The 19365-nt window shown below is 39.7% G+C and overlaps 1 protein-coding gene across 2 annotated transcripts; it reads right to left on the reverse strand.

Moving 5' to 3' along the window:
* Window positions 1-680: 680 nt before the first annotated feature.
* taf5l (TAF5-like RNA polymerase II, p300/CBP-associated factor (PCAF)-associated factor) lies at window positions 681-19337 on the reverse strand. 2 transcript variants are annotated; one of them, XM_063055121.1, is made up of 5 exons: window positions 19171-19337; window positions 18771-18915; window positions 14069-14173; window positions 7065-7789; window positions 681-2261 (listed from the first exon to the last, which is right to left on the reverse strand). In XM_063055121.1, the coding sequence occupies exons 2-5, from the start codon at window positions 18910-18912 to the stop codon at window positions 1470-1472; spliced, it is 1764 nt and encodes a 587-aa protein (XP_062911191.1). In that variant the 5' UTR covers window positions 18913-18915; window positions 19171-19337; the 3' UTR covers window positions 681-1469. The 2 variants fall into 2 exon arrangements, with proteins under 2 accessions (XP_062911191.1, XP_062911192.1); XM_063055122.1 differs by lacking the exon at window positions 14069-14173.
* Window positions 19338-19365: the final 28 nt, after the last annotated feature.

Here is a 19365-nt window from a genome sequence, read left to right on the forward strand (position 1 = left end):
GCACATGATAAAATAGGCCTTGGTCAGCATGGTTTCAAAGGATAATCTTGCCCGACAGATCTGTTGGAATTCTTTGAAGAACTGACAGGCAGAATAGACAAATAAGAATTGGTTGATGTTATGCACTTGGATTTTCAGAAGGCCTTTGACAAGGTGCCACAGGAGGCTGCTTAACAAGCTACGAACCCATGGTATTACAGGAAAGATTCAACCATGGATAAAGTAGTCGCTGATCAGCAGGAGGCAGTGAGTGGGAATAAAGGGAGCTTTTTCTGGTTGGCTGCAGTTGACTAGTGGTGATTGGGGCTCAGAGGAAAATTGAATCAGCCATGATGAAATGTCAGAGCAGACTCAATGGGCCAAATGGCCTAATGCTGTTCCTATATCTTATCACATCAAGTACCACAGGACCCCGTGACCAATCTTTCACTATGGCTGGTCCAGTCGAGTTTCTGGTCAAAGATGAATACTAGGATATTGATGGTGAGTAAACACTGATGGAAATGCTATTAAATATCGAGATGTGGTTGGTAGAATATCTGGAGCAAGAGTGTTCCTTACCACCTATCTGCCCATTTTGAATTTGTCTAGTTGGAACATTGACTTGGAATAAAATACCTTTTAACTGATATTGAATTCTGAAAAAAGTGTCCATACAAAGCAGAAAACATCTGTCTGTGTGCAAAACTCTTTAATTTTCAGTTTGACATTAATGCATATTAATGTTTTTCTGGAGATGGGAAGGTTCATTTAATCTTTAAAAAGGCCCATGGCTTTATATCAAAGTACTTTATCATTCTCAAACAACCTTAATTTCAATTACAAAAACTTTCACAGATTACAATTTTTGTGGATTATTCACAATCAACCCCTGCCCTACAAGTGTATCAGCCAGAAATTTCATGGTTAAACATCTGGGCTAGTGTCACAAAACAACTCAATTGGGATTTAGTCTGGTCAGACTACAAAAATCAGACTAAATAAATTACAGAAGAACTTACTAGTCACCTTTTGGATGATTGTATTCAAATGGTATAATCCATTCTTCAGCTGAACCTACAGCAGCCAACATAGAAAACTGTCAAATTTACATCTTGAATGGCAATACGGTATTACCAAACCCGCATCTTAACCTAGCCTTGTATCGACCATGACTTCTGTGCCTAGTGGACCTGAACAGGGCTATAAATGGAGTGATCCAGAAATTTCAGGGCACCTGTATAAACATGTCAGGGCATCTTAGGTAGGTAAGAGGAGAACCACCAAGATTTGACCCACTTTCTTTTTTTCCTTTCTAAATACTGGGACAATTGTGCAACAGCTGGTATTTTGGCTGCAACAAGATGTAATCAATGCAAGCCAATAGAATACACATATTTGAGCAAAGCATGCTAGAAAATAATAATACATATGGTCCACGTGACCAAATTTTCTAGTACTTTCTAAACACAAGAACGGTTCTCTTCTGCTTACGATTCTTTTTTCTCTTGTGCAACTCCAGTAACCAAGACCAAATTGCAGGACATGAATTGAACACTCAAAAGATTACTGGTCTGTCCTGTATATACACCCACTAGCTCATTGGAAGAACCATCCACCGATGAAGTAGAGTATGTATTACGAATATCCCAGACACGGACAGAATTGTCAACTGATGCAGAAACGATCAGACTGCTATCTGAACTAAATGCAAGGCTAGTTATGTTGTCAGAATGCCCTCTCAGCTCTTTGAATAAAGTACCTGATGCGAGGTCCCATAGCTTCAGTCGCTGATCTTCACCTGCTGAAGCTAAGTATTTCCCATTGGGAGAAAAGGCCAATGCCAACACAGGGCCACGATGTCCTGTGAAGAGGCGGACTGTGTTCCCTTGCTGAGTACTCCACAGCCGCACAGTTTTATCTATTGAACCAGTTGCCACATAATTAGAGTTTGGATGAAACTTTACACAGTCTACATCTGCTAAGTGACCTGCATAAATACGTAGTGGGTACGTCCTATCAAGTGCCCAAAGTCTTGCAGTCCGATCATGCGATCCACTCACAAAGTAAAGGCTAAGAGGACTAACGTCAATGTCCCAGACTGGATAAGCATGCCCTTGATACAAACCAGTGTTTTTAAAACTGCACAAATCCCAGTATCGGACTGTTGTGTCTTCTGAACAAGAGAGAAGTCCTGAATTATCTGAGAGAAACTTGGTACTGTACACAGGACCACAGTGTGCTCTTAGGATCTTCATTTCACTGCCCACATCATCTACCACCTGCATTAAAAACAGGCAAGAGTAATAAAGTCACATAAAACCAAATTCATCAAAAATTCAATTTATCATGCATGCATTGAACAATGAAAATTGTTTACAGTAGTTCTCTACTGGCTTTTGCTTCCTTATTAAGCAGAAATCACAAGTGTTTATATCATCCTGCATTTCTCTCCTTTAAACACCTGTTAAGGATGGAGACAGGCTTCAGACAGTATCATATCCAAAGCAACCTCCAACAGGTCAAGAGAAAACAATGAAGATATTAACGCAAACATGAGGAAATCTGCAGATGCTGAAATTTCAAGCAACATACATAAAAGTTGCTGGTGAACGCAGCAGGCCAGGCAGCATTACTAGGAAGAGGTACAGTCGACGTTATTAAGATATTAAGATGCCTTTCCTTTTGATTGTCCTGAAAATTATTTTCAGCTAGGCAAAGTTGTGCTTAAAATGCTGAAACATCAAACTCATATTCCAATCTGTCACAATGTTGCTGAAAAAGGGGATAAGAACCAGGATATAGTCAGTGCAGCTTAAGGGAACAGTCAGAGCAACAAATCCCAAAGCAATAAAGTAAGTCTCCAGATTGTATAAATTATCACTATCTGAAGTATTCTCTCAGGTGGCTGCAAAATATCCTGTGGTACTACTTTTAAAAAAAGGACGAGAGGGTGATTATGCTCAGTGTCACGTCAATAATTATCCTGTACTATTTGCAGAGTCTTCACCTCAGGTTAGAGGTTTGCAAATTGTCCATCATATGCAGCAGCCAATGACTACATTTCAGTTGGAAAGGACTTTGGGATCTTTTTAAAAAATAAGACAAGGGCAATCTCTTCACAGCTGTTGCTGATCCTAAGGTGCAAATGTGACATTTCTAAATTAAGCCAATTCACTGCTGCCTTTTTTAAAAAAAAAAGTACATTTTTAAACAATATTTTAAAGTGACAGTCATTCCCTGTTCATCTGTCAAATTTCTCAGAGGGAAATTAAATGAACTATGTTTATGACTGAACCAAATTATCTTTTAGTAACAAATTATCTTTTGCTGACGTGTAGTTTCTTGCTTTTGAAGAAATATTCATACAAACTGCTGATGGGTTCTACTTACATTTCAGCATATTACAAGAGGCACATGTTACATGTAACATACAGCATCCGGCCCTTGCATCATCCACCTCAGGGAAATCTTCAGAATGGGATTGGAAAATACATGACCCTCTCATCACCCAGACCTGAGTTTTGGGAAAGCTTTTTCAATGTTACTAATACATTTTAACCACTCATTCTGCGAGGGCGGGAAAATCTAAGAGTAAAAACAAAAGGTTGCAACATAGCATATCAGGGAGCATCTGTGGAGTGGAGCTATTCTGGTAACAGTGTATCAGCTTGAAAGGTGCAACTGCATCCTGTCCATCCTCTCCAAAATAAATCAGTTCATGTGGGACTTTATTTTGTACATCAGGAAATATGCAGTCACTATTAGACTGCCTTGATCAAACCGGAAAAAATGAAGGCTGGGGAGAAAACCAGTCTTCTCTCGGCTGATCTAATAAAAGACTGAAGAATTGTAAAGGCAAACTTTAGGCACATTTTTCCTGCACAGCTTTCAGGCTTTCAAGACTCAAACCTACTTTCATTTAGTAACCCCAAACCTGTTTGGAAGAAAGATTAAAGCTGAAATTGATCCGATGTGCACATAATAAAGCAAGTCCAGTATTTGTGAATTATTTACTGCTTCAAATGATCAGGTTATGAACAGTAATCTTCACCTAACTAGATGCCTGGAATTTCACACCCATGTTATAAAAATTAGCTGTCAGGATTCCTACTCAGTTGGTGGCCATTTAGCCCATCAAAAATATACATCCCTTGAAGAGCAACCCCTTTATTCTTATTCTCCATATCACTCTCTGCACTCCCAAGAGCCTACACAATCCCCTTTTGAAGACAATTTCCATCATCCCTACAAGCATCAAACTGTGTATCTTAATTATCACATAAAAGTAGTTTCCTCACACTCTTCCCCTTATAACATTTGCCTTTGTTTCCTGTTCCTTGAGCTGTCACTGGAGCTGGCAGTGGGAACGTGTTCACATCAAGGGATGTTATTGCATCTTAAATTTTAATATTCCTCCCTGCTCTAGATGTGCTAGTGTATACTATCCATTATTTCCCAGTGGATTATCCCATCTGTCAAATACTCATACACCTCAGATACCAAGTGAACGCAAGAGATTTGGAGATGTGATATTTGAAACAATTCGCATACTGGGAGGGGTGTTAATTAACTTAAAACACCTTTAACATTTAAACACCTTTTCTTTCAACTACTCCAAAAAGTGCTGCAAACCTTGCTCCTTTAAACTCTCCTACCTTCTCCCTCACTTACTTGGACTGAGCCATCACCTGCCAGCTTGTAATACTTCCCCTCCATAGATGTGGTCTGATCTGCTGAGTTCCTGCAGCATTTTGAATGTTACTTAAGATTTCCAGCATCTGCAGAACCCCTTGTCTCTTTTAACCAAATTTTGTTTGCTTCAATAAAAGGTAAACAACTTTGTGAAAGTTTTGTTTGTAAATTGTTTTGATCTTTATGTGCAAAAGTCTTCTTCTTAAGTCCATCACCCGGGCTGGAGCATAGGCCGTCAACAGCAGCTCACCACAGTCCTCTGACCTGGGCCGAAGACTGATCGGCCCTGTGGCTTCTGCTTTGACCACGACTTCATGTCTTCTCGGCGAAAATCCTTCCTCTCCCAGGGATGAGGTCTTTGGAGCCTCTGTTGGTGTTTCTGTAGCACTGGGTTTTTAAGGGATGGTGTTGCTAGCCCCATACCCAACCCTCCTCCTTTTGCAGCCGGGCTTGGGACTGTCCATGGCAAAGTTATGTGCAACAGTTGCAAAACTATATTCCAAGAGCAGGACCACTGATTCTAAACTCACTAAAATGGAGCGATGAGCAAAGATTTTAGTTTAAATTAAATAAATCTGTAATGAAGCCCTAACCATCAGCAATAGTGACCATTAAAGGAAAGGCTTTTTATAAAACCTCATCTGATTCATTTACACCTTAAAGAGGAAATCTGGCCATCCTGGTCCATTTTGGCCCATGTAAATCTACTGATCAACATGATTGGCATATAACCATCAATTCAGAGGGTAATTAGTGATTGCCAATAAATTACTACAGATCCTGCAAGTGAAATAAAACGACATAAGTAACTCTGGATTAAATAATTAAAAATTAATTATTCTCAAACTCTTCATAGAATAATGCTGGAAACCACCATATTCCCATGACCGCACTTCGTAGCTCCAGATTCAGTTGTAGTTAAGTGCCATCGAGTAATTGTTGACTCATGGTGACCCTATGGATAGTTGCCCTAAAAGCTTCAATCCTCGCAAAGGCGGCTCTTTGTTGATAATGTTGTGTTCAAAGCTGTCCTCATTGTGTCCATCCATCTGATGGCAGCCTTCCTCTTTTCCGTTGTCCTTCTACCTTGCCAAGCATGATATCTTCTTCCAGGGAGCTGTTTCCACAAATAATGTGTACAAAGTACAACAGGCAGGGTCTTGTCATTTGAACCTCCAGAGAGAGACTTGGTTTGATCTTGTTGAGGACCAATCCGTTTGTTCTGTAAGAGGTCCACAAGGTGCATAGTGTTTTTCTCCAGCACCACAGTTCAAAGGCATTGATAGGCTTACTATTCTCCTTCTCTACTGTCCACCTTTCACATCCATATAATGTCGTAAAGAACACTATCGCCTGCAAAAGTTGAATCTTGGTATGTAAAGATAGATTCCAGTTCCTGAGGATCTTCTCTAAATCCTTCATGGCTGCTCTGCCAAGTGTGATTCTTCATTGGATTTCTTGACTGCTTACCACTTCGGTGTTAATCATTGATCCAAGCAAGTTGAAACTGTTCACCGCTTCAATTTCCTCTCCACTGAGATTGAAATTGGTTATGCTGCCAGAAGTCATAATCTTAGTCTTCTTCAAGTTAAGGTGCAGACCCATCTTGAGGCTATGTTCCTTAATGTTGGTTAGTAGTTGCTTTAGGTCTTCTTTGTTTTCAGACAGTATTGCTGTGTTCTCAGCATAACGCAGGTCCTCTGTAAGGCCTGGAGGAACAGGAGCAGCCCACTTGCTGCAATCAGTCCCTAATCACCCTCCAATTGAGAAGGTAGTTGAGTGAAGCATGTAGGCCCGACCATGTAATTTTTACAAGTTCCTTTTCCTGAAGAACATTAGGTAACCAGGTGTTTTCTTAATGACTATCGATTAGTTTTGTGGCCAGAGATATTGAGACTTTTCCCAAAAATAAATTCTAGAATTATGGGTATTTCAATTTACCAGATGGGATTGAACAGTTTTCTAGACCAAAGGTCCAGAACTTTACTCGTACAATGATAACCACATCACCAGCTTATACTAACAGTAATTTAATTTCAGCCCTCTAATTTTTTGGTCATTATGCTAGACTCAGCTTCTGCCTCCCTCCAAACTTATTCAGTTTTGCCTTTCTCTTTATTTTGTCATTACACTTGCATTTCAATTCACAGAGCTTGTCCTCAAAACAGTATCAAAACTTATGCTTAACTGAAAGGGCAGACAGGAGTTTAATTTGTGACAATTATGTAAAGTACAATTCAGGAACCTTCCTTGGGAGGGTATCAGTTTTCAAAGCAAAGCAAGCTGCAGGACAAAAGACTACAAGGAAATAGGTTAAGCCAATTGAAGTTTAGCAGCTTGATGCTAACTGTTGGATTTAGCTGCTGTCATACAACCAAGCAAATACATACCTCATTATCAAAGATATCACATGCAAGGTTGATTCGAGAAACATCCACCTGCTGTGGCCCAAACTTAAGTTTCTTCGATCGCAAGCTCCAAAGTTTAATGCAAGAGTTGTCAAATCCAGCACTAAGCAGTTTATTGTCGGGTGAAATTTCTGCAGTATTCAGCAATTGGTCTGTGTTGTAGAAAGCATAGAAACATATTGTCGTGAGAGAGGGTGGCCCATCCTTTACTCGTTTTATACTGTCTTGCAACAGCTCCAATGCTGCTTCATTCTGTAACATGGCAGAGGGTATCTCTGAAGGCTCCAAGCCCAACCCCTCACTTCGAGAAAGGGCTCCAACACTGTATAGCTGATAGCCAGTCTGCTGAGAACACCGCACATCCAAGTGAATACGTGAGGCTAGAATCTTGCACAATGTACTATTGTTGTCACTCTGGAGGTAGCGGAGAAGATAGTTGTAACTTTCTTCAGTAAGGCTAACAACATACTTGTTTTCAATTAGAGTACGCAGCTTGGAGTTTGAATAAATATCCTGGCTATTCAGAGTACTCCTTAGCTGTTCCATGATGTCCTTTTGATCTGCGTTTTGCAGAAACATTCCATGGAAGCGACTGTAGAAGCTATCTGCTGCACTCTTCAAACTGCTATGTACCATGTCAAGATGGAGGTAGACAAATAAGGGGTAAAGCAGTTGTTTCACTTCTCGGCTGTACTTTGATTCTACATCTGGAATAAGAAATGTGATAATGAGGAAAGGCATTCACAGGACACCCACACCTTTCCCTACAATCCTTACAGTGCTCACAGGCAAGTCAGAAATTTTATGAGCCAAAACTAAGCATTCAGCACAAACTGCAAAAGCAATAAGCACTAGTTTTGTGAACATGCACATGGAACATTTCCAAAATTTGGGAACACAGCCAAGCTTCAAAAATATATTAAGATCAGACATGGCAACCTGGAACAGAAAGGCAGTTATAAAATAAAAATTCCAATTTACTTGCTTTTCACCAACTGAAATTATTTCCTAAATCACATCAAAAAATTTATGTTATAGATACCCATAGAAGTCTCATCTTACAATGATACAGGAGGTGGCCATTTGGCCCATCATGCCCATACTAGCTCCATTAGTTAGTCCCACTGACTTCCCCATTTTCCTGTAGCCCTGTATTTACTCTCTCTTACACATTCCCATAAAGGCTTCTTTAATCCTTTTTACCATTAACCTACACTAAGAGCTAATTGATCAACCAGCACTTAATTCAGATGCAGAAACCAATTGATAACCCGTGCACGCAAACTCTACACTGAGATTAGCTTTGAAAACATGTCCCTGGAGAGAGCTTTGTTGTACTGCCTTTACACCCTTTAACATTGAGATGGAGCTAATCTATTCACATGTTGCATCCATCATCATTCTTTATAAGCAAATTATACAACTTCTGCGTATGTTAGAAAAGTTATGACATGAAATACCTTCTGCTCACATTTAACTCTGCACCTTATCTACAACATGCCTTCCACATAGACACTGACAGGATTAACTAAGGATAAAGCTAACACCAAAGTGTGAGATATCAAGTTAGTTCAATTATTTAGAACCAGTGTTCTTAAGGCACCCATGAGGGGAGCTTCAATTTCAGCAGAAAGATTTGATACTCCTAAATGATATTTCAAACAGCAAAGTGTTGATTCCAGGAAAACAACATTTCAAATAAAACTCTCAAATGACTAAATAGCAGGCACATTCCCTGATCTCTCTGACAGTATAACACCTTTATCTCCATCACTAAAGCCCCTTTGAAATGGAAAAAAATATTGGAATTCCATAGGATTTTTCATTGATCATGAAATCAATATTGAGTAAATAAAAACATTAGTTTTGCTAATATAGAGCTCAATTACTTATGTTAATTATAACTTGAGCATTTGATGTACTCTTTTTATTTCCAAGAAATCAGGATAGGAGGTCATATTTGCTTGCGGTAACTTTTAACACAGTGCTTTAAAATTTTCTTGGATGTTGTTTTGCCGAATAGACCAAATTGATGCATTAGTCAACTCCAGAAAGTGGCTCCAATTCATTCTGATCAAATTACCTTTTATTTCATTAGCAGTTCACATTCAGAAACATCCCAATTCAAAGGACAAAATTTTTAATGCCAAAATATTTCAACAATGAGGCATATTCTAGTTTTGCAGACTGGGCCATCCAAATGAGGAAGTAGCTGAAGAAACTGGTGAAAAGAACTTGTAAGCCAAAATCAGAGCTGGACAGGAATGGGTCTCAGACTGCAAGGTTAAATGAAATATTCCCATTACAAAACTCTTCCTGAAAAACTGTTAATACATTAACATACAATGCCAATATTAACTGATTCTTTTCTTGTGCAAATTTATCAATGTAACCTCTATTCCTTTATCCCTCAAATTTAAGAGCTTCAAAGGCATGTCTATTATTTACTTCAACCATAGCATGTGGTAAACACGTTCCATGTTCTTATTCCCTCAGCAAAGACTTTGTTTTGAATTTATTAGTTGATTTCATGGTGACTTTCAAAGCCTTGTGTTTGGGGACCTCATTCAACATCATCGGCAAGTCCTGGAGTCAATATCGAATTTGGAACCTGAAAGTCAAGGACCGATAGCCAAAGCCCCAAGTCTGCGAATCTCTGCGAGTCTGCTAGGGAAGTCAAAGGCCCAATGGCCGCGAGTCTGAGTCCACTGGAGGCTGTAAGCTGTAGACGTCTTGTCCTGGGGTTGGAGGACTATGTATTTATGTGGGTGGGTGGGTGGGAGGAAGGAATCTGGATTGGTTTGCTATGGTTTTGTTACTGGTTGTGTTTTGTGTTGTTGCGCAAAGCGTTGTGATCACGCTATGTTGGTGCTGGAATGTGTGGCAACACCTGCAGGCTGCCCCCTGCACATCCTCGGCTGTTGATTGTTAATGCACATGATGCATTTCACTGTATGTTTTGATGTAGATGTGATAAATAAATCTGAAATAATTCTTATAGTGATGGTTTCTAGTTACACTCCTCTCCAAAGTGAAAATATTCTCTGAACCTACTCTCAAAACTTTCTATCATTTTCAACACCTAAGCAAATTCTCTCAGCAGCCATCTTTACACCAGAGGAAGTAAAGAGACTGAGTCTGTTTGCCTTGACAAGTACTGTTGTGGCATCATCATAGCAAGTCTCTTTTGTATTCTCTGCAATGCCTCAATTTTTCATGATATGGCAACCAGTACTACACATGTACAAACGCTGCCTAACCAAAGTTCATTTTCCTATTTTCCAATGCCCTCTTTAGATACCGCATTTTGTATTTTCATGGCCCTGCTAATATGCAGACAACTTTCAGTAACTGCAGCACCTGCATGTCACAATCCCTTTGTTTCCCTACCTGATCTATGGTGGTATCTTCCCAATAACAAGTGAGCTCTGTTCTTACTATCAAAGTCTGCGATCCTGCATTTACCCTTCATTTGCTCATTAATACTTTTATCCATTCTGTAAGTTTAAAGCTCACTTATCATTTGTTGAGGTTTTCTGCAGAACTGAATATTCCTTCTAAACATGGTACCATATACAAACTTTAACATTTTTAATTCAAGTATCTGACTTTAAATACAAACAGACATGACAGCAATTTGAAACACTGCCTACTTCCATTTCAAAATGAAACTCTTCAATCCAACTCTGCATAGCCCTGAGGTCAACTAGTAAATAATTCTACTTGGCCAATGCTTTTTCATTCTCTGACCTTAATCACGGTTGTATAATGAATACAGAAAGTTTTTTCAAAAAACTGGAGAAATTAAAACTATTTGGTAGGAATATTCGGTTTAGACAGCATTTGCTTATGTGTGTAGCTTTGGTTACTGTATCGTGGAAAAAATTATCAAGGCACTAGAGATCTGCAGCGGTGGCTTAATTAGGTCTATGAAATTATGGAAGATTTTCTTAGTGGGTTCAGAAAATGTTTACACTTGTGGAGAGGAGTAACTCAAAGCCATCACTTCAAGTCACCATGAGATCCAGTAGTGAATTCAAAAGAAAATCAATGCTGAAAGAGTAAGAGTGTGGAACTTGTTTCCACGAGCTATGGTTGAAGCAAAGAATAGGCATGCCTTTAAAACTGAATAAGCTTGAAAGAAAAGGGAACAGAGGGTTACATTGATAGGTCTGTTTGAAGAACGAGTTCAAGTGCATCACAAATGACATAATTGACTGGATGGGCTAAATGGCCTGTTTCTAAGCTGCAAATCCAAAAGGAGATAAAGATTGTTTACCTTGTTAGCTCCTTGTTTCCCCAGCTATTTTCTGCTGATTAATGAACCTACCACTTCTAGGTGTTCTCCTGGTTTCTCCTCTGGTAGAGATTCCACCATTTTATCCTTCTACTAATGTTAACCTTAAATTTCAATAATGTTATAAACCCTTCTTAAATACAAGTGTTAAATTAGTTATCTGTCACTCCTTATGAATATCTTTTCCAAACAGGTTATTAAATGCCTCAGTTATCTCTAATCTTGATCTGCAAAAAAAAAATGCTGTAATCTATTGAGGCCAGGGATTTAATCCTCAACAGTTTTGTTATTATCAATTTTCCCTCTTCCCACTTGTTTGTAATGTTCCCTGTTCAAGCTTCATGATGGATTCAGAGCAAAATAATGACCTTTGATATCTTCTTATCACATACTGTGGCACTATCCTGTTTGTACTTAATGGCCTTATTCCAATTTAATCTTTTTTAAATGTTTCTATTTTATGCCCCTTGAAAAATTTGGTTCATCTTTACTTTTTAATTGTTCAATTCGAAGAGATCAGTTAAAAACAATCTCTTTGTATTCTCTCTTACCATCCACTCTTCTACCGTCTCTATACAATGTATGCCCTTTCCTTTTCCTCAATCTTTTATTGCATCCATAGAGCATCAGAAATGTTTTGTTAGTTTTGTCTTTTTCGTAAAATACATCCTTCCTGTACTCAGTTGAACATTATTTTGAATGTTTCCCTTTTCAAACAAAACAATGCTGCTGTTCATTTCATCTTTGAGTCCTATACCCAGAACCACAAAATCAGTTCTCCCCCAAATCTATTTAATTTTCATCACATTGATGTCCTTTTCTATTATCTTACAGGATATTACAGTTGGATGCTCCCTTATTTTCTCTTATCTACTGCAGTTCATTCTTCATTCACACTGTTCAGTCTGTCAATAACACAACAGTGGTGGTCTCACCATCAACAACGGTGAGATAGCCTACAGAGTGAAGATGGGAGAACAAGGCAAATAATATTTTCCTGAATGTCAACAAGACAAAGGAGATGGTTATCGAGAACTTGGACCACTCAAACCCCATTTTACATAAGTGGCATAGCAGTTTCAAACTGCTGGGAGTGCACATCTCACACTAACTTTCAGGGTCCCAAAACACATTCTAAAGTTAGGAAAGCTCACCAACGTCTCTACTTTCTGATGAACCTGAAGAGAGCTGGACTATGCACATCTATACTCATGTTACTCTACAGATGTGCAGTAGAGAGTATCCTAACAAGCTGCAGCACTGCATGGCACGGAAACTGGATTGCAGCAGACAGGAAGGCTCTACAACAGGTGGTCAAAACTGTCCAATGCATCATGGCATCAGCCTACTCGCCATCAAGGACATATACATATACAGAAAAGTGCCTAAAGAGTAACGTCACGATGAATTCCACCCGCCTTACTCATGGACTGTTTGTCCCACTTCCATCAGGGAAAAGGCTATGTATCATCCACACTAGGACCACCAGACTCAAACACAGTTGCTTTCGCCAAATAGCAAGGCTGATCAACATCAATCCACCCCTACCTTATCACTTCCTGGCAGTTAGCTTGTGTGCAGACAGCCCTATGCCTTGCATCTCTTTAAAGACATACAATTAAATCTACTATAACTGATGAGTATTTATATTTGTGTTTTTTTATCATCATTGTTCTGTTCTTTATCTTGTGTTTTTTTGTGCTACATTGGATCTGGAGGAATAATTATTGTATTTCTTTGTTCTTTACACTTGTGTACAGAAAATTACACTAAGCAATCTTGAATCTTGATTACTAGATCCAAACAAGAATACTTTCTGGATTATGTTTAAAACTATAAAGAACAGTTCTATAAATATCGTTGGAACTACATTCCTTTTCTCCTTATGTTCAATTCATATTGGGCTAAATGGAATTCCCCATCATTGTTAGTCTGTTTTTTTAAATGTTCGTACATATTTCCTCCTCCACCTCTCTGTGCCATTACTTGTCTGGAATATTATTCTTGCTAATATGATTGATCTTTTTTTTCCTGTTGATGTAGATTCTATTTATCTTTAGAAATGCCTCCACATTTTCTGTTACTAGTGCACAACAGCAATGTATGCAAACTTAAGCTTAATTCATACATATTGCCGCTCACCCTTTATCTGTCAACACCAGTGCAAAATAACCCATGTTGCTTTCAGTTACTAACTTATTTTATTAAAATATTTCTTCCTGACTCAGTGTCTTCCAGATTTGAAATATTTGATATCTTTGTCCAAACCTGTGAATTTGATCTGAATTGAGGTTTGATCATACAACAGGCCAGTCAAATATGCCACCCTGTTGAGAAGTCTTCTGTTCTTCACATTGAAGAAAAGCTTCTCTTCAATTGTTAGACAAAAATTTAAACACTTTACAAACCATATTTATAACCACAGGTATAGCATGACTTTAAACACGTGATTCTGCAGATGCTGGGAATCTTCAGCAATACACAAAAAATGCTGGAGAAACTCAACAAGTTAGCATCTATGGAGGGAAATAGTCAATTTTTTTGAGCAGAGACCTTCATCATTAATGTTCTACTGTATAAATTTCAGAGACAGTATTAAGCAGACACTGACAATGCGGAATGCTTATAGTATTTTATAACACCTACGTAATTTACATCTGAATACATGCTTCCCCCCATCCACACTCACCAAAAAGGAAGATTTTAAACCTCCCGAACTGTATTTCATATTGATTAGGATCAGCTTGACAGGGAGCTGCAGAAACCACATTGGGAGACCCAGACTCTGCCTGAACTGTTGTTAAAAGAAATACAAATAGAATATTATCAACACTAAAAGATCTGGCACAGGAAATAAAATCACATCCCAGTCATTTCAAAGTAACTGCACTGACAATGTCATTTCAATGGGCATGCAGGTGAAAATGAGGTTAGACAAACTAATTCAATGGATTGTGAGAAGCTGTTTCTTTGCATTTGCAGGTGAATACTGCAATTCTCACAATACATAGCATATCACAATTTTAAAAAGTTCTTCGTAACCAGGATCATCTTGCTATTGATGTGTTATTTACAATGAATGTTAGTCCCAATTGTGGAACTAATCAATCCACACAACCAAATTGTCTCACACCTCATTATTCAACTGGTTTTAGAAATGAAAAAAAACCTTGCTAAAATGAAAAAGCACATGTTGGACATACTGAGCAGAACAGGCTGAATCTGTAAAACATTGGAAACATTTTTGTAGTTTTGGGAACATTTTCTGTTTCTCCTCCCACAGATGAGGCCAGAGTATTTCCAGCATTTTTAGTAATGTGCAGTCTATATTTTCACTTTCTGGAATGCAAGTCTCATTCACCGCTGAACAAAATTTGCCTCAAGCATCTGATTTTGGTCATTCTCAACATCTCCCCAGTAGAAAACAGACAACTGGCACAGTTATAAACATTGAAAGTTGAGAAACTAGCAGCTCCAAATGCATATGTTGAAATTTTACACTTTCTTTTATGTAGAAGAACTAAACGAGGGTACACTTTATCATCCTCTGCATTATTCCTTTCATCATTTAATCTCCTCAGTGAGGATATTTCCTTTTATTCCTCATCCTATCATAGCCTCTGCCTCCAAGCTTCCAAAGCATTTAACTTAACTATTTCTGAAACGTTAACCTTAAAGATCAACTTTTTTCCTTGTCTCTACAGATGATGAACAACACTGAAGCAGTACAAGCCTAGCTTTATTTCCAATTTCCAGCATCCATATTATTATGCTTTTGCATCAACAATATTTTTCTTGGCATCACTTTCCCTGCTGTTTAATTACCTTAGTTTTGCACTTAATTTAAAATCACATAGATCTCGAAGCATCAATTCAGCCATATTAATCAAGTTATTTTAAAACATCTGACAACTTAAGCACTTCAATGTCACTGTGTTAAAAAGGAAGTTTCACAACTTAGCAGTTGCTGGTGGTACAAGAATCCTATGTCAACTACTGTTCCAAATTCACTTAATCCATGTTATATGCTTAGCCTCAAAAGTTTATGAAACAATGCACAAATAGATGTTTTATGTGGATATTTTGACTCAAATACCATCTACAAATTTGCTGATGATACAACCGTTGTTGGCAGAATCTCAGGTGGTGACGAGAGGGTGTACAGGAGTGAGGTATGCCAACTAGTGGAGTGGTGCCGCAGCAACAACCTGGCACTCAACGTCAGTAAGACAAAAGAGTTTATTGTGGACTTCAGGAAGGTTAAGCTGAAGGAACACATACCAATCCTCATAGAGGGATCAGACGTGGAGAGAGTGAGCAGTTTCAAGTTCCTGGGTCTCAAGATCTCTGAGGATATAACCTGGTCCCAACATATTGATGTAGTCATAAAGAAGGCAAGACAGAGGCTATACTTTATTAGGAGTTTGAAGCGATTTGGCATGTCAACAAATATGCTCAAAAACTTCTATAGTTGTACCGTAGAGAGCATTCTGACAGGCTGCATCACTGTCTGGTATGGAGGGGCTACTGCACAGGACCGAAAGAAGCTGCAGAAGATTGTAAATCTAGTCAGCTCCATCTTGGGCACTAGCCTACAAAGTACCCAGGACTTTTTCAGGAAGTGGTATCTCGGAAAGGTAGTGTCCATTATCAAAGAACTCCAGCACCCAGGGCATGCACTTTTCTCACTGTTACCATCAGGTAGGAGATACAGAAGCCTGAAGGCACAAACTCAGTGATTCAGGAACAGCTTCTTCGCCTCTGCCATCTGACTCCTAAATGGACATTGAATCTTTGAACACTACCTCACTTTTTTAAAATATACAGTATTTCTGTTTTTGCACTTTTAATAATCTATCCATATACGTAATTGATTTACTTGTTTATTTACTGTTTTATTTAATTAATTTTTTTTCCTGTCTCTGCTAGATTATGTGTTGCATTGAACTGCTGCTGCTAAGTTAACAAATTTCACATCACATGCCGGTGATAATAAACCTGATTCTGAAGAAAGTAGTTCTGTGCCTACAGTTCTGATGTCTGATAAAAAAATTTGAGACTTGCTGCAATTTACACACTTAGAATAATGCATTGGATTCTTGAGAAATGCTAATAGTCAAAATTGAGTCCATTAAAAGCCTTCTGAGAGAATTTAAGGACTTGAAAAAGGATCTACTGCTTTCCCAGCATATATGACAAATAAACTCTTCTCGGGCTTTCAGCCGGGTACAGGTATCAATTATAACCGATGTTTCAATGACAAACTTCGAAGATGATGACAGACAACACACATCAAAGTTGCTGGTGAATGCAGCAGGCCAGACAGCATCTCTAGGAAGAGGTACAGTCAACGTTTTGGGCCGAGACCCTTCGTCAGGACCAACTGAAGGAAGAGCTAGTAAGAGATTTGAAAGTGGAGGGGGGAGGGGGAGATCCAAAATGATAGGAGAAGACAGGAGGGGGAGGGATGGAGCCAAGAGCTGGACAGGTGATTGGCAAAAGGGGATATGAGAGGATCATGGGACAGGAGGCCCAGGGAGAAGGAAAAGCGGGGGGGGTGGGAACCCAGAGGATGGGCAAGGGGTATAGTCAGAGGGACAGAGGGAGAAAAAGGCGAGAGAGAGAGAGAGAGAAAATGTGTGTAAATAAATAAATAACAGATGGGGTACCAGGGGGAGGTGGGGCATTAGTGTAAGTTAGAGAAGTCAGTGTTCATGCCATCAGGTTGGAGGCTACCCAGACGGAATATAAGGTGTTGTTCCTCTAACCTGAGTGTGGCTTCATCTTTACAGTAAAGGAGGCCGTGGATAGACATATCAGAATGGGAATGGTTTACAGTAGAAGAGGCCGTGGATAGAAGCCACACTCAGGTTGGAGGAACAACACCTTATATTCCATCTGGGTAGCCTCCAACCTGATGGCATGAACATTGACTTCTCTAACTTCCGCTAGTGCCCCACCTCCCCCTTGTACCCCATCTGTTATTTATTTTTACACACACATTCTTTCTCTCTCTCTCCTTTTTCTCCCTCTGTCCCTCTGACTATACTCCTTGCCCATCCTCTGGGTTTTTTCCCCCTCCCCCTTTTCCTTCTCCCTGGGCCTCCTGTCCCATGATCCTCTCATATCCCTTTTGCCTATCACCTGTCCAGCTCTTGGCTCCATCCCTCCCCCTCCTGTCTTCTCCTATCATTTTGGATCTCCCTCTCCCCCTCCCACTTTCAAATCTCTTACTAGCTCTTCCTTCAGTTAGTCCTGACGAAGGGCCTTGGCCCAAAACGTCAACTGTACCTCTTCCTAGAGATGCTGCCTGGCCTGCTGCGTTCACCAACAACTTTGATGTGTGTTGCTTGAATTTCCAGCATCTACAGAATTCCTTGTGTTTAAGATGATGACAGAGCTGGTCTTCAAAACATCGGTTATAATCAATACCTGTACCCTGCTGGAAGTGCAAGAAGAGTTTATTTGTAATTTGGGGACTTGTCCACTTACCTATTCCAATAAACTAAACTAGTTTATCTCAAGGAATTAAGTAGGAAAACAAGGTGATGACTGAAAACATCTGATCACCTGGAATGCAATTCATCTATTAAGACTTAGTAAAAATTAAAAATTACATATCAGATACTAAACCTGAAAGGGTAAAGAGCTAAACGCTGTTGGTTTAGCCCAGGAAGAAAGTAGGAATTATGAAAATGTTTAATTAAGGAGAAAAACAGGAATTCTAATTTATGGCAAATTGGGTTTGCCTTAAGAGATCTCTGCTATTAAGACAATGCTAAACTGGTCAACCATCAGTGGTAGTGTCTCACTGAACAGGCTGATCACCTCTACTTGGTCACAAGTACACGAGGTTCAGGTGTAGCAATGAAAGGGAAGAGAGAAAAAAGGGTTTCCTACAGTCAACTGTTATATTTATGTATTTATTGAGTTAAAGCACAGGACCTTCTGGTCCTTCGCGGCATGTTGCAACACAAACAAGATGCTGGAGGAACTCAGCAAGTTGGGCAGCATTCATGGAAAAGAGTAAACAGTCGACATTTCAGGCTGAGACCTTTCAAACCTCTGATTCAACCCTACATTTACAGTTCTTGCAATCTGCAGCCTCAAATGCAACTGAATAAAGAATTCTTATTTTGCAATTTTCTAAACAATCCAATGCAAAGATATCTGCATTGCTGACCATTGTAAATGTAGAGAGGCAGGAATGATAGCTCAGGACTTACATTAACAATACAAACCAGCAATTTGGCTCATTCTGTACAAGCTTTTTCCTGTTATTTTGAAGTAATTTCACCAATGAGGTGGAAATTTTCTTTACTCAAACTTGATGTAGATGTCTAGTACTCAAAATAGCCTGGTTCAGGTAGGCAAAAATGTCTTCGATGTACCTGTCAAGTTCGTTGCCATTTCTTCAGCAGTCTGAGAAAATTTCGGTCCCTGCTTCATGGCTCCATCCGAGTCCACGAATTGTCTTCTTCTGAGGTAGTGAGCCACAGCAGTTTGAATCTGTTCTGTGCGTACTCGCTTCATAGTCTAAACAAATCAATGGGATAAGTGACAATATTTATTTGACAATTATACCTTTTTAGGTCCATCCAACTGAGAGTGGTCACATAATTGGGGGAGGGAAAGAGGGGGAGAAGGGGTGGGAGGAAGTGTGGATGGGCGTGGGGGAAGGGGTTGAGAGACGGGTGGTAGATGGGGCAGGGAGGAAGGTAATCGTTGCCCCACCGCCTCCGCACTTCCCGCAGGCCCGCAGCCTCCACTTACTACCGAGCCGTGACTTACTGCATGACGGCCGTTCCCTCCCGTGACAGCAGAGAAAGCGAAGGCCGGAGAATGTCACCGGGCCTCAGAGCCGATCCGAAGGACGCGCTGCGCTGGGCTCCGGGCCAGCCGGCGGTGGGCAGGGGGAGGGACCGCTCTCTCTGCTGCCGCTTTGCCGCCTCCGCTCGAGCGGCTCAGCCTCTCGCCGATTGGCTG

This window comes from Mobula hypostoma, chromosome 8 (genome assembly GCF_963921235.1).
Source record: "Mobula hypostoma chromosome 8, sMobHyp1.1, whole genome shotgun sequence".
NCBI lineage: Eukaryota > Metazoa > Chordata > Chondrichthyes > Myliobatiformes > Myliobatidae > Mobula > Mobula hypostoma.

Bases quoted from the DNA above. Each gene is read 5' to 3' on its own strand.
- taf5l (XM_063055121.1), bottom strand. From the start codon at position 18,912: ATGAAGCGAGTACGCACAGAACAGATTCAAACTGCTGTGGCTCACTAC. The intron at 7,790-14,068 runs GTGAGTGTGGAT...TTCTTATTCCAG, and splicing joins GTTTAAAATCTTCCTTTTTG to ATGTAGAATCAAAGTACAGC. The intron at 2,262-7,064 runs GTATGTATTTGC...TTTTTAATGCAG, and splicing joins GTGATATCTTTGATAATGAG to GTGGTAGATGATGTGGGCAG.